This window comes from Cenococcum geophilum, assembly GCF_001692895.1.
Source record: "Cenococcum geophilum 1.58 unplaced genomic scaffold K441scaffold_3, whole genome shotgun sequence".
Lineage (NCBI taxonomy): Eukaryota > Fungi > Ascomycota > Dothideomycetes > Gloniales > Gloniaceae > Cenococcum > Cenococcum geophilum.
Genome location: NW_027137561.1, coordinates 437,236 through 450,180, shown reverse-complemented (window position 1 = coordinate 450,180; position 12,945 = coordinate 437,236). Strand labels below are relative to the sequence as shown.

Genomic DNA, 12,945 nt, shown 5'->3' with positions numbered 1-12,945 from the left:
GGGTAGAACCAGCCGGCAACGGCTATAATAAGATATGTTGCCATAAAAAGGACTCCTTTAAGCCAATCTATTTAAAGTTAGTGAAAGTAATGCTAGGTAGCAAAAAATATAAAAAATAAAAAATAAAAAAAACTTACGAGATTTACTATTCTGGATAAGATAATTTATTAGGAGTACGGTAACGAATAATATAGCAATCTAGAAGGTATCAAAATAAAGTGTTATATAATCCTAGCCTATAATCCAACTAACTATAACAACAAAGGGGAGAATAAGAAGAGTAATTTGCATGCTAAATCTAATAGCAACACCGATTACTAGATCTATTTTGTCCTTACAAGCTACCGTGACCGCTATTACGTGCTTAGCAGCGTTGCCGACAATTAGGAGCAGAATAAGACTAATGAAGGTGATAGAGATAGTGCCACCTACCGTAACCTTGCTAATACTATTAACTATAAATTTAGAGCAGAAGGCGACTAAGGTAGTAGAGATCGTAAAAGTAATAAGTGTACCCTAGATTATTAGTTGGGGCTTATTAATCTTATCGTCTTTTGCTTCTGCATTTAAGTCCCGCACAAGCTATTCTTAGTTTACTCCACCTCTAAATACGGCCGCCGTTCTAGCGCCAATTTGCGCGATTTTACGGAAAGCACCACCCTCCCTAACTTTAGAGGATTTGCGCTTAAAAACCTTTTAGCTAAAAGCATTATATATTTCAGCATGTGACTTTAGTTAGAAAATAAGGTAGTAAGTATAAATAACTAAAAGAATAATAGCTGTTCCGCGTAAAAGCTCCTAATTAAGAGTAGAGCTATTAGAGTCCGTAGCTAAGTAGGTTAGTATCTATCTAAAGTCTAAAGTTCTTATTAAACTTACTTAATAGTATAAAATAGAAGACGGTTGGAATAATTAGGCTGCTAATGTATAGAGCTAAAAGGCTAGCTGTAGTCTATACAACTATAATATTGAAGTACTGCTCCACTCGGCTAATGCCTTTAAAGAAAAAGCATATTCTAAGAATAAGGAGTAAGTTTAAAAGCATACTACTAACTAAGGAAGTCTTAATAATGGTAATCTCGTTCTTAACTAGAGCTTAAATAGATATAATTAATTCCATAGCGTTTCTGCACTTGGGGTTAAATAATGACGAGATATGGAAGGGGCCTAAATATATACCCAAAGGTTGCGTTTAAAAGACTACCGAGTATCTTACCAACGCGGAGAGTAATCTCTTTAGTAGCGTAACTAAGCATTGCAGCGAGTGGAACGATGGCAATGAAGTTAACAATAAATATCGCAACGCCATTAATATTAAGATAGTTAACTATAAAACTGACGGAAACGGTAACTAGGAGAAGGTTTATTTACAAGCTGAATAGGATGGCGCGAATCTGATGCTTAATTAGAATTTTACGTTTAAAAACAGCTTTCTGCCTTTTAGACTTTATGGATTTTTTAGTTTCTACGCGATCTAAGTCTTTGTTCTCTTTAGTGCTCTTATATAAAGGGTTTTTGAACTTCAACCTATTACCAGTAGTAGCCGACTCTTTGCTAGTACCCTACGGTGGCTAAAGGCTTTTGTTATAAGGTATCTACCGACTAGGGGCTATAAGGGGAGGCTTTTCAGTAGTCGTAGAAGCTAGTAGTGCAGTACTAGTATGTTAAGGACTTGGAAACTCCTTCTCAGCCTAACGGCTCTCTAGGCGCCTTTGCTCCTCGATTATAGGTTTAAGATATATTTCTAAGAAATTTCGTAGGCCTAAGCCGGACTCTTCGTTAGGCCGTTTGCCATTGGACCTCCGCGCAAAAGGATTATACTTTAGAGCATGTCCATTAGTTGTCCAGGCTGCTTAATAGGCTTTTAATCGTATTAAATCTAAATATGCTACTTATAAGCACGTTTTCAAAGTACTCTTAGAGCGAGCATGCGCTAAGAACAGTTAGTTTTGTAGTCTGGAGAATACGCACGCATAGCAAAGAATAAAAATTCCGACGGCAATCAGAGAAGCCGCAATAGCAATTTCAGCCTCGCACGATTCGATGTCACGAATGGAAACCAAAAGTAAAAGGGCAGAGTTGCCCTTATTTATCGCGAAACAGCTTATACCCTTATTAAGCCCTATTTAGTTAGTAGACAACGGTTAACACAGCCCATTAGGTTCAAATGCTGCGCTGTGGCCACGCAGTACTAGCGCGTAAAAATCCGCCGCTGGCGCTAATACTGCGAGATTAAATGGGGACGGGGCAACCTAAAGGATCGTGGGTTATACAGTACGTTAAAGGTTTAGGTCGCCTATCTAATTCCCCACCAAAAACTACTAAACTTACTACCTTTTCAGTAAATTTTGTTAGTAAAGTATAAAATAGGCCCTACTTTCTAGCTCTATTAGATAGTAAAAAATTTAATAAGAAAATTTTTAAGTAAATAGAGGCCTTATCAATATCGTTTCTCTATTTTATAAACCCTAGGTATACTTAGGGATTATACTAGTACTTTAATAGCTAAATAGGCCTATACCTATTATAGGTCGCACAATCCCCTATAACCTACAATTCTTTAAGTCACACGATCCCCTATAACCCGCGGTCCCTATAACCCATAATCCCCTAGGTCGCACGATCCCCTAAGTTATACAATCCCCTAAATCGCACGATCCCCTATGACCTACGATCCCCTATAACCTACGATCCCCTAGGTCACACGATCCCCTATAACCTACAATCCCCTAGGTCGCACGATCCCCTAAATCGCACGATCCCCACAATCCCCTATAACCCACGATCCCCTAAATCGCACGATCCCCTAGGTCGCACGATCCCCTATAACCCACGATCCCCTATAACCTACAATCCCCTAGGTCGCACGATCCCCTATGACCCACAATCCCCTATGACCCACGATCCCCTATAACCCACGATCCCCTAGGTCACACGATCCCCTATAACCCACAATCCCCTATAACCTATAATCCCTTAGGCCGTACGATCCCCTAGGTCACACAATCCCCTAGGTCCCTTACTTAATAAAAAATGTTATAATAGATCAAATTAGTATACATTCTCACAGCAGGTGCCGGAATTATACTAGCAATATTTATTATTTAAGTATTTACTAAAAGCGAAAAGGCTAAACTTATTACTTTATAAGTTAGTATAAGCAAATATAGGTGGTTTAGTTCTAAATAGCTTTTAGGTACTATCTTCCAAGTCTTTAAAAAATGTAACGGTTGGAATAAGATACTTTTGTACCAACTATACGAATTCTATAAACTGCGAACCGCTTCCTCTTTAAGTTTCCGTCCTAGCACTAACCTATTCTGCCGCACTTATTGACTTAAACTATACTTTAGATAAACTTAATTATAAAATAATGGCAGGTAGCTTAATAATTGGTTTAGTGCTTAGTGTTTTCTTATAGTTTATTCTTGCGGTCTTTCTTACCGCTTTACGATATAGACAGCTTAGAGTTAGTTTACAGAATTTATTTCTTATTATCTATATAATATATAGAATTTTATTCGGGGCAATATATGCTTTCCCTTCCTATATTGTATATTCTATATACTTCGCCGCTTACTTAGCTTAGCCTTATATTAGAGTTGAAACTAGAAATATCGCTAGATTCTACTTAGGAGTAGTATCTTCTGCGTTCTATATAGCATTGTTTATAAGTCTAACGGCAATTTTAAGCAGATATAGAGTAGCTTAATTTCGTTTATGTGTATAAATAAGGAAATATATCTTATAACTTGTTCTCCAAAAAGCTTACGATTCCCTACTACCCTAAATGGATAGCCTCTTAACAGAGGCGCCAACGCTTTAATCTTCGCCCTATAAATAGATGTATCGCTTCTATAATCTATAGCAGCTACGTAAGGATATGGTAGGAAATTTTAAAGGGAATTATATAATCCTCTCCTAATGTCTATCCTTTACGGGTATTCTAGCTAAGCCCTTTATAAGCGCTCCGCCTTATACGGGCGGTATAACAACTCTAGTTAATCTGACTTTGTATTTAAGACGCTGAGCCACTTAGCTTAGCTTAGTATCTTTATAAGATAGCATTTATTTAAGCTTTGTCTTAGGGGCATTTGTCTAAGCCGTTATAAAAGGTACACCCTTACTCTACTACTTTTAAGCATACCCCTTTACGAAGGATATTCTATTAGTAGGTAGGCATTTATGAATAGAGAAACCGACTTCGGAGATGGTAGGGAAAGTGAATTTAGCGATAAGGATTATCTAAAGCTAAAGAAAAGGAGAGGAAAGATAAGCAGTATTACGGACTCAATTAATTAAGGCATAGGTACCATAAAGGAAGGGCGCCAGCCTGTATAATTGGTAGTCTATAATATATCTCAAGATTGCGATTACGGAAGACTAGAGCTGATTAACTGGAATTCTAAATGTAGGTAACATTCTAAGTATTAAAAAGAGAGTAGCTAAATAGAAAGTTACTAATTCTTCAGTTTCCCACCTTTTCCTAAGTTTATCTTCTTAAGTAATTCAGTAAGCGCTTCAACTGGATTTCCTCCTTTTAACCTTTCCATTTTAAGCTTCTTAAGTAATCTAGTCTTGTTATACCAATTCCAGTTACTATTTACATTTTTTGCTATAATAATCTTCTTAATACTACTATTTTCGGCTTCTACAATAATACTCGCGGTATATTCTGTATTAGGTCCAAACTTGGCTTTTATCGCGTCCTTAATCCAGAACCTGGCCTTAGGAGGTTTAGGCTTAATATTTAAGAGGTTCGTCGTTTCTTTATCAATACTTATCTCTTCGGGCTTGTCTTCGCCATCTACCTTTTTACTATCCTCTTTATCTTTATTACTAGATCCCACTTCATTGTCTTTATCACCAACATCACCCACTTTATCACCAACATCATCCACTTCATCACCAACATCATCCACTTCATCACCAACATCACCCACTTTATTATCCACTTCATCACCAACATTATCCACTTCATCACCAATATCACCCACTTTATTACCTATATCACCCACTTTATCACCCACTTTATTACTAGATACCACTTCATTATCTAATTCATCACCAGATGCCACTTTATTACCGACTTTATTATTACCAGATTCCATCTCATAACTAGGCTCTAGCTTCTACTAAACGTTCTTATCTTCGTCTTCCTCAGGGCATTCCTTATAATCTTTATCTTTACACTCCAGGCACTAGGTATATTTACCGCAACCAGCTCCGTAAATTATATGTCCTAGCTTGTCGTATTTTAAACCGCAGTGGCTATATATTTGGGCGGAAGATAGCAAACCGCTAGAATACTTACCACTAGACGATATCGTCTTTTCGGGAATGCTATTGGTTGCATTATACGTCTCTACACTTTTAAAAATTATCGTCTTACTCTTGTCTGTTGTTTCTTGCAAAACTTAAGTTCGGTTACTTAATCCTAAAAGTAACTAAAGTAAAGCATAGTTATTAATAGTCCCTGCTAGATTTATTACATAACCAGCGTGCCCTAGTTCTAGTATAGAAGCGTCAATGAATTTATTAAAAGCTCTCTTGTGTTAAAGTATCCCGGCGCGATCTTTATCTATAACTTTCTAGAATATATCTAGGCGCTCCCTTCTTGTTAGCCCTCCATTGGTGAAGCGGTCTACTAGATTATTTTGCGTTTTAAGCTTTTCCGTTTTAAGCTTTTCCGTCTTAAAAGGTATAGCTTTTAAAGGTAGATATTTCAGTCTTAATATTTAGATATCTATTACTAAGGTATAAATTATATATAAATAAACTAAAAGCATATAATAAAAGTATAGGAAGTAAATAAAAGAAGGGTCCAGTAAAGGGAGGGGGCTATTAAAGAAGGGGGACGGCAGTTTTATAATAGTTAGCCCTAAGTTAATTTACGCTAAAAAGGATTTTCATTATTTTTAGGCTCCCCCCATTTCTAGAATCGATCCCCTAATAAAAAATACTAGTGTGCCGTCTACCTTTTCTGCCTTGCTGTTGTACTCTACTATATCTACTAAGGAGCCAGGCGTAGATTATATCGATTTAAGGCAGCACTCTTGTTAACCTAGTGCCGATTACTACTATATTAAGGTTAGATTAGGGGTGCCTATTACTTATTTACGTATATATATAGCGTCATTTTCTCCGTAGATTAATCTTTACACAAGTTCTTTATTTCACAATTGACAACTCTTAAAGAAACGTTCCATGCTTGTACTAAAGGCCTTTATAACCTTATATAAAACGACAGCGGAAATAAAGTAGATGACCTCCGCGCCGAATTTTCTAATTAATACGATCGTCTTAAACTCTGGGCTTATAATGTTAGCCCTTTACGGCAACTAAACTCAGACCGTAAGCACAGGCTCAAAAGCGGTTAAAAAAGAGCAAAAGTAGTGTATAAAATGGTAAAGGAAGGAAGATTCCGTGGAGTTAATTAATAATTCCTTTTGGTTTCCTTTTAGAAAAATATTATAGCTAATCTACAAGATTTAGCAACGGAACTTCTTGTCGACCGGATAATAAGGTATAAGAACTCTGTCTATTAAAGAGGGCTCTAGAGCCTCTATATATACACTAAATAGGTGACAAATAGGTTATAAATAGAATGACGACTACGTCGTCATTTGGTAATAGAAACAGGTATTTAGACATTTAATAAGACATTTAATAAAACATACGAGGTAAGGAGCAGGGTATTAAAACATAGGGTTTTAGATTTAAAGCCAGTATTAAGATAGTGGTAAGGAAATCCGATCTAGTTTAATACTTCTTTATCCTGGCATATGTACAAGATATATTAACATTCTACAGCATCTCCCTAGTTTTAAAATTTTTCCATAAACTGTCCCAGCCATTTCTGTATAGGAAATTTATTAATAGCTATTCTCTTTCTATTATATATTCCTTTATATAGACCATTACCGAACGGCCGGATCTTGCGGTATATATTAAGTATCTCGACCTAATAATTGGAAAGACTTAAGACAATTTAAAATACGCTATATTAATCCTATAGAACTTACAGAAATAGAACTAATATATAATCCTGGTTTCTAGGGTAGGATATATAGGTCTGACCTAAAATGCTCTTTAAGTGATTTGTACGCTTTTAAGAAGCTTACAACGCTTGAAATTGATTTAACGGCTCTTCTTAGGATATAGAGTGGTGATTAAGGACAGTGATCCACTTAGACTGGATCCAATTTTACTTAGGATTAATAGTTATAACGAGCATACCCTCTTTAACCTTCTGGATTTAGCTAAAGGATATAGCAGCCTTTTTCCGGACTTAAGAAGTGTATATATTTTTGAGTCGTTAGAAGAACACATAGATAATATAGTGGAAGAGATTAGAAGAGATTATTCGTAAGGCCGACGTGTCGAACTAGAAGTTTAGGTAAGGGAAACTCGTATAAAGATTAATCTATAAAGAAACGGAGATATTGACCTAAGACTAGTTGTCTTAGTTGCCGCCTATTACCTGTCTTAGTTACCTACTACTAACTTAATTAACCAAGAGTTTGTAGATATTAGTAATTAATTAACTTAAAAAGCCGAGTTAAGTTAAGTTGATTAAAATGTGGTTGAATACCCTAGTACTCAGCTATTTTAGGGTTCTGGGGCTCTATAGCCTATTTCTAAGGTTGATATTAGTGTCCACCAACTTAATTAACTTTAACTTAACTTAATTAACTAAAGCCTTCGCTAAGTGAGCCTTTAACTCAATCAATCGGCGCCCTTGAGTTAATTAATTAGCCACCCTGTATATTATATATATATAGTCTCTGTTTCTTTATAGATTAATCTAAATATAAGTCCGTTTAATAGGAGACTATATATATGTCAATGCGGATAGTTTTGCGATTTCTTTCAATTTAAAGTGTTGTTTGGACGATACCCAATACCCTAGCGTTAGACTTGCTGAGACAATTTTATTTACGCTAATCGCTAAAAGAGCAGAATTCGCCTTAAGGAGAATTATTAGGCTTCGTATAGGTTATAACAATATACCTCTAAAACCTTCTCCCCCTATAACCTTTTATACCCGAAATAGTGTTAATAAACGACTTCTTAAGGCCTAAAAAACGAATAATTAGAAAGGGTAGGTAGGCAATAGTAAAGAATAAACGGAATATTAGTTTAATATTGTGTAACAAGTCTTATATGTTTATATTTTAAAAACCTATATTCTCTAACCATTACAGTAAAACTCCTCGCTTAAATTCCTTATTTGCTGGCATAGATACAAAGGTATTAATCTTATCTATAGCATCCACGAAATATTTAGGTGTATTATCGAAATTAATATAATTATATTTATATAGCGCAATAGACCTACCTGGCTTAAGTACTTAGTAAAACTCTTATAAAGCTTGCTTAGGATCTATTACATATATAAGTATCTCCATAGTATAAACTCCATTAATTAAATTGTTATGAAGCCTATCTAGAGAGTAGTAGTCCATTTTTTGGGTAGATATTTGCTGTTTAAGGTTTACTACCTTAATGTTCTTACTCGCCTTAATAAGGTGATGATTAATAACATTAATCCCAAAAACGCGTAACCCTTTTGTTGCTATACGTATTGTAACGTATCCTACTCTACAACCCATATCTAGCATAGTAGCCCCGGCGCTAAGATCTAGAGATTTGAATAAATGATTTTCCATCTCCCTAAGGGCACGAGTAATTGGAAATGGCCATTTTGTTTCTTCTGGATAATAACTATAATGACGTGTTCCGCCTAGTATAAGTCTATAGCCTATCCGAGATTCGAGAGAATAGTAGTAGCTTTAAAGAGTATCCTCTATAACGATGGGACTAGGACAGCACCAAAGTATAATATAGGTTAGCGGTTCCCACGCTCCTAATATTAGAAGAAATCCCTATGTTTTAGAGGCTATTATATATAAGGGCGTTTAGCAAAATAAGGGGATTATTAAAAGGGGGGAGGACAACTTTACACAACTATCCCTTAACCTAGATGTTGGCGGGTTAAGGGATAGTAAATTTCGGCTAGGTCGTTTTTAGGCTGCCTTTTTAGCAATAATATTTATAGATAGTTGGTAAAGCGTTAGATCTAAAACACACGTATTTAATAGCGCTAGTAGTAAGCTTTTATAAGTACTATAACGCTTTATAAGGGTATAAAGCGTTACAGTATTTACAAAAGCTTACTATTAGCGCTATTAAATACGTGTGTTTTAGATCTAACGCTTTACCAAATATATAAGGTGGGCACTAAGTTACTTAGCTAGCTTCCCTATATAACGGGCTTGTATAAATGCTTCTAAACCAAAGCTTGTAGATTGCTACTATACAAAAATACTAAGCTAAGGAGAAGAAAAAGACTGGTAGAGACTGATAAGATATAAAGGGTTGTTAAGGCGCTAGTAGTAAGCGAGCTAATAGCAACTTGGCAGAATATAGTAGGATTTAACAGATTGCCTAGAAAACGGCAAATTGCCTAGAAAAGGGCAAAGTAGCAGGTGACGCGCTCTAGCACCATCACACCCTACCAACTGTACTATCTTCTACGACTCCTTAAATTATGTTTAAATTTATTCTACTTTTCTTTATTCTAACTGTTTTTGGACTCTAGAACTACTTTATAGAATGCCTACAGATTAAGGAAGTAGAGGCAATCCTATTTAGAATTTTAGCCCTCTTTTTTAGACCTACGATGTTAGTGACTTAGTCAATTGAGGTATAAGTATAGTAAGAAGGATGTATGCAAGCCTATACAATTGGATTGTCTATTAACAAAGATCTAAAGCTAGAGAGTTTTGTTATCCCTTAATTAACTTACTCGCTTTAAGTTACGGGGCTAACTATATTTGCCTTGCCTTAGCCTTTTTATTAAGGTGAAAAACGTATAGCTATCTAATTCGCTACAATATTAATATCTATGTAAGATGTATAGAACTACTCCAAATTAGCTATAAAACTAGTTGCTTACCGAAATCTTACCTCTATATATGTAGTATTTTTTCCAAGCTTGCTTAAAAAGTTCTAAAGCCAATATATGGTATAGGGGTAGCTAATAGTAGTATTAGGGGGGATAGTAAATGTACTATAATAAGGCATGGTATTGTTACCAAAGCCGCACATTCTATTATTAAATAGGCTACTGCCTAGGACTTTTGCTATATTAGTATCTAATAATAGGAAGCTAGAATGGCCTTATATCTCCCTCTTTTTAGGGCTTCTCTCTAAGATAAAATCTCCTCTAATGAGGTAGAGTTATAAATAGTAATATTAGGTCTCTGTGTCCTAAACCAGAACGTGTTTCCTATAATGTTTAGTAGTGCTAGTACGGCTCTGTTCTCTAAGTACTAAGTAAAAATAGGAGAGCCCGGACTAGCTAAAAGTCTAGGAAAGCCTACGGCTTAGTAGTAATATTGTTAAAGTGGCCCGCAGAAGGGTTTGGAATCGTTTATGCTATGTATAGTGTGGATTGCGTAGCAGCGAGCTATAAAATTAGACGCTTATTATAAGATGGAGTGAAAATATTACTATAGTTACGTATATATCCTAGATCTCCTATACCTTAGCCTTGTGAAGTTATTTTCTAAATATTATCTACCTAATAAGGTCATCAAGTTAGCTACATAATTAAGATTAGACTTATTAGCTTACCCACGAGCCTCCTTTAGTAAAGATAACTGTCTGTACGAGTAGAGGTTACGTGGTCATGTCTCTGATTAGTCATCCTTACGGTGACTTATCAGCCCCCTATTTAGGCACCGCGATCCTTATGATCCTCTGCGGAAGACACGAATGAATAAAAGAACCTGTTAACCTTATATTGCAATTGCAGTACCCCCCGGGGTGATACCAACACTGATCAGTGATATCACAGATCAGCTAGGTGTTATTACGAAGAGAGACAACACGCGATCGCTCCTACCAAGGCCCGTCGATCGTGTCGCGTTTGCTAAGGGAGAACCCTTCCGGATTAGGCTCTGGGAACTCAAAAGAACCGACTCCTACCAGGCTTCGTTCGGTTCGCGTCCACCACGCAAAACAAACCACTCGAGAGACAACACGCGATCGCTCCTACCAAGGCCCGTCGATCACGTCGCGTTTGCTAAGAAGAACCGACTCCTACCAAGGCCTTCGTTCGGTTCGCGTCCACCACGCAAAATCAACACCCAGTACGACCTCTTTACTGAGCGCCAGTACACCTAGCAGCGTTAGCAGCACCCCTACCTACACTACGACCTACACCACGATCTACGCCAAGTCAATTATGTCTGACACAGGAACCCAACGTCCAAACTGGGGCAACGGAATTACCTTAACTAATGAGACCACCGCAGAAGATATTACCAGCTATATTAAGTTCAAAATCAATGAGTATACTGAGTACAACTTTAAGGGACAAAAGCCTATGGGAATCAATATACCAAGAGGACTGTTTGGTAATTTTGACGGTACAGGACATTTAAAGACGCAACAGAGCTTACACTTAAGCGGACTCAAACAACTACTCCGACGCAATGGGGTATGGGTCTTTGACAAGAAAATCAAGTACAGTACCACAAGGCACTGTACGACGTCGCTCACGCATGACGACCGTTACGGACATGCGTCAGATGCAGAATTCAACTAGTACATCGACAACGAAGGGATCCTTCAATTCGTAATTTATTAACCGTCGTCTGTAAATATACGTTCATCAACCCCCTTAACGTTATCTGCCCCAACCCCAGGTGTCTCAAATGACCATCGCGTCCCTACGGGCCGAGGCTCCCTCGCCTAACGGACGTCACGGCTTTCCCCTACGAACGTCTCCGGTTCCCTCTTACGAACGCTCACGACTCCCCCTACAAACTTCACGGCTCCTACAAAAGTCACAAACCGCACGTCAACTAACGGCAGGACTTAGCACCCTAGCAAGATGTTACACGGAGGAAGTGTAATGCAATACAGCGGAGAGTGATGACAGACTATCAGACCGCAAGCTTACGATCTTCACGACCTTTGTGACAGAGTTAGGTATACGCAAGCAGGCTAAGATTAAAGGCTTCCGATCGATGTCACGTGGTATTGCTCTTATGGACTATCTACTACGAGAACGAGGCAACCTACACCACCTTCTTGACAGCATCTTTAATGGCACGTACGTAACCATTTTGACAGGTACCGCACATACTAAAGCGTGGAATTCTGACAAGTGGATCTATGCTGATACTCCTTAAGGAGTTATAATGAAAAAAATGAAAGCAAGTCTACCGGCGGACTGTCTACAGCAACTGCTCAACGACCCTCCGGTCATCTACAGGCATGGTCTATGAGCTAACCTCCGTAACGACGATTTCCCTTACATAACAAGCTTATGCGTCGCTATGGCTAAGATGCTCGGCTGTTGCCAGGCCAGCTTTGCATCGAACCCACCTGCCACACTCACTGGCCTCGCATGACAGCCTACGATCCGTCAATTGTCACTTTATGTGAGGAGATCATGGTACCATAGGACAACCCGCTAATGGCGAGTACTTACAGCCTACGGACGATCTATTCTTTTCTGGACCGTCGCATACCAACCGACCGGACCGTCTTGACCAAGTTCATCAATATAATCGTTACCAGCAATAACGCTCAGGACGTGGCTTCGTTGTCGTAAGAAACGCGGAGCTTGTTGGTCAAACGCTTAGGCACACTAGCCGTAGATACAGATTAGACGAAGCGCTAAAAAATTAAGAGAAGGATTCAAGAGACGCGTGATCCTAACCAGTTACCTGGAGGTCGAGATAATCGATAAAATAGAAACGAACGAATTCAGACAAGGCATAGTTCCGACTACCACTAAGCCGGGCAATGTTCTTCTACGACGGACTATGGTATATAAGCACATTTATGACTTCAAACGGACCAATACCAATTGACACCCCGCTTAGAGAATATAGCAAAGGTCACGTCTATAAACAACGATGCCCT

At 37.8% G+C, this 12,945-nt stretch overlaps 1 protein-coding gene across 1 annotated transcript; it reads right to left on the bottom strand.

Moving 5' to 3' along the window:
• Positions 1-4,563: 4,563 nt before the first annotated feature.
• Positions 4,564-5,111, bottom strand: K441DRAFT_673175 (uncharacterized protein; the record flags this gene model as incomplete). The annotated part of the gene is made up of 2 exons (XM_067650624.1): positions 4,564-4,572; positions 4,608-5,111. The coding sequence occupies 2 exons, from the start codon at positions 5,109-5,111 to the stop codon at positions 4,564-4,566; spliced, it is 513 nt and encodes a 170-aa protein (XP_067509098.1).
• Between the last annotated feature and the right edge of the window lie 7,834 nt (positions 5,112-12,945).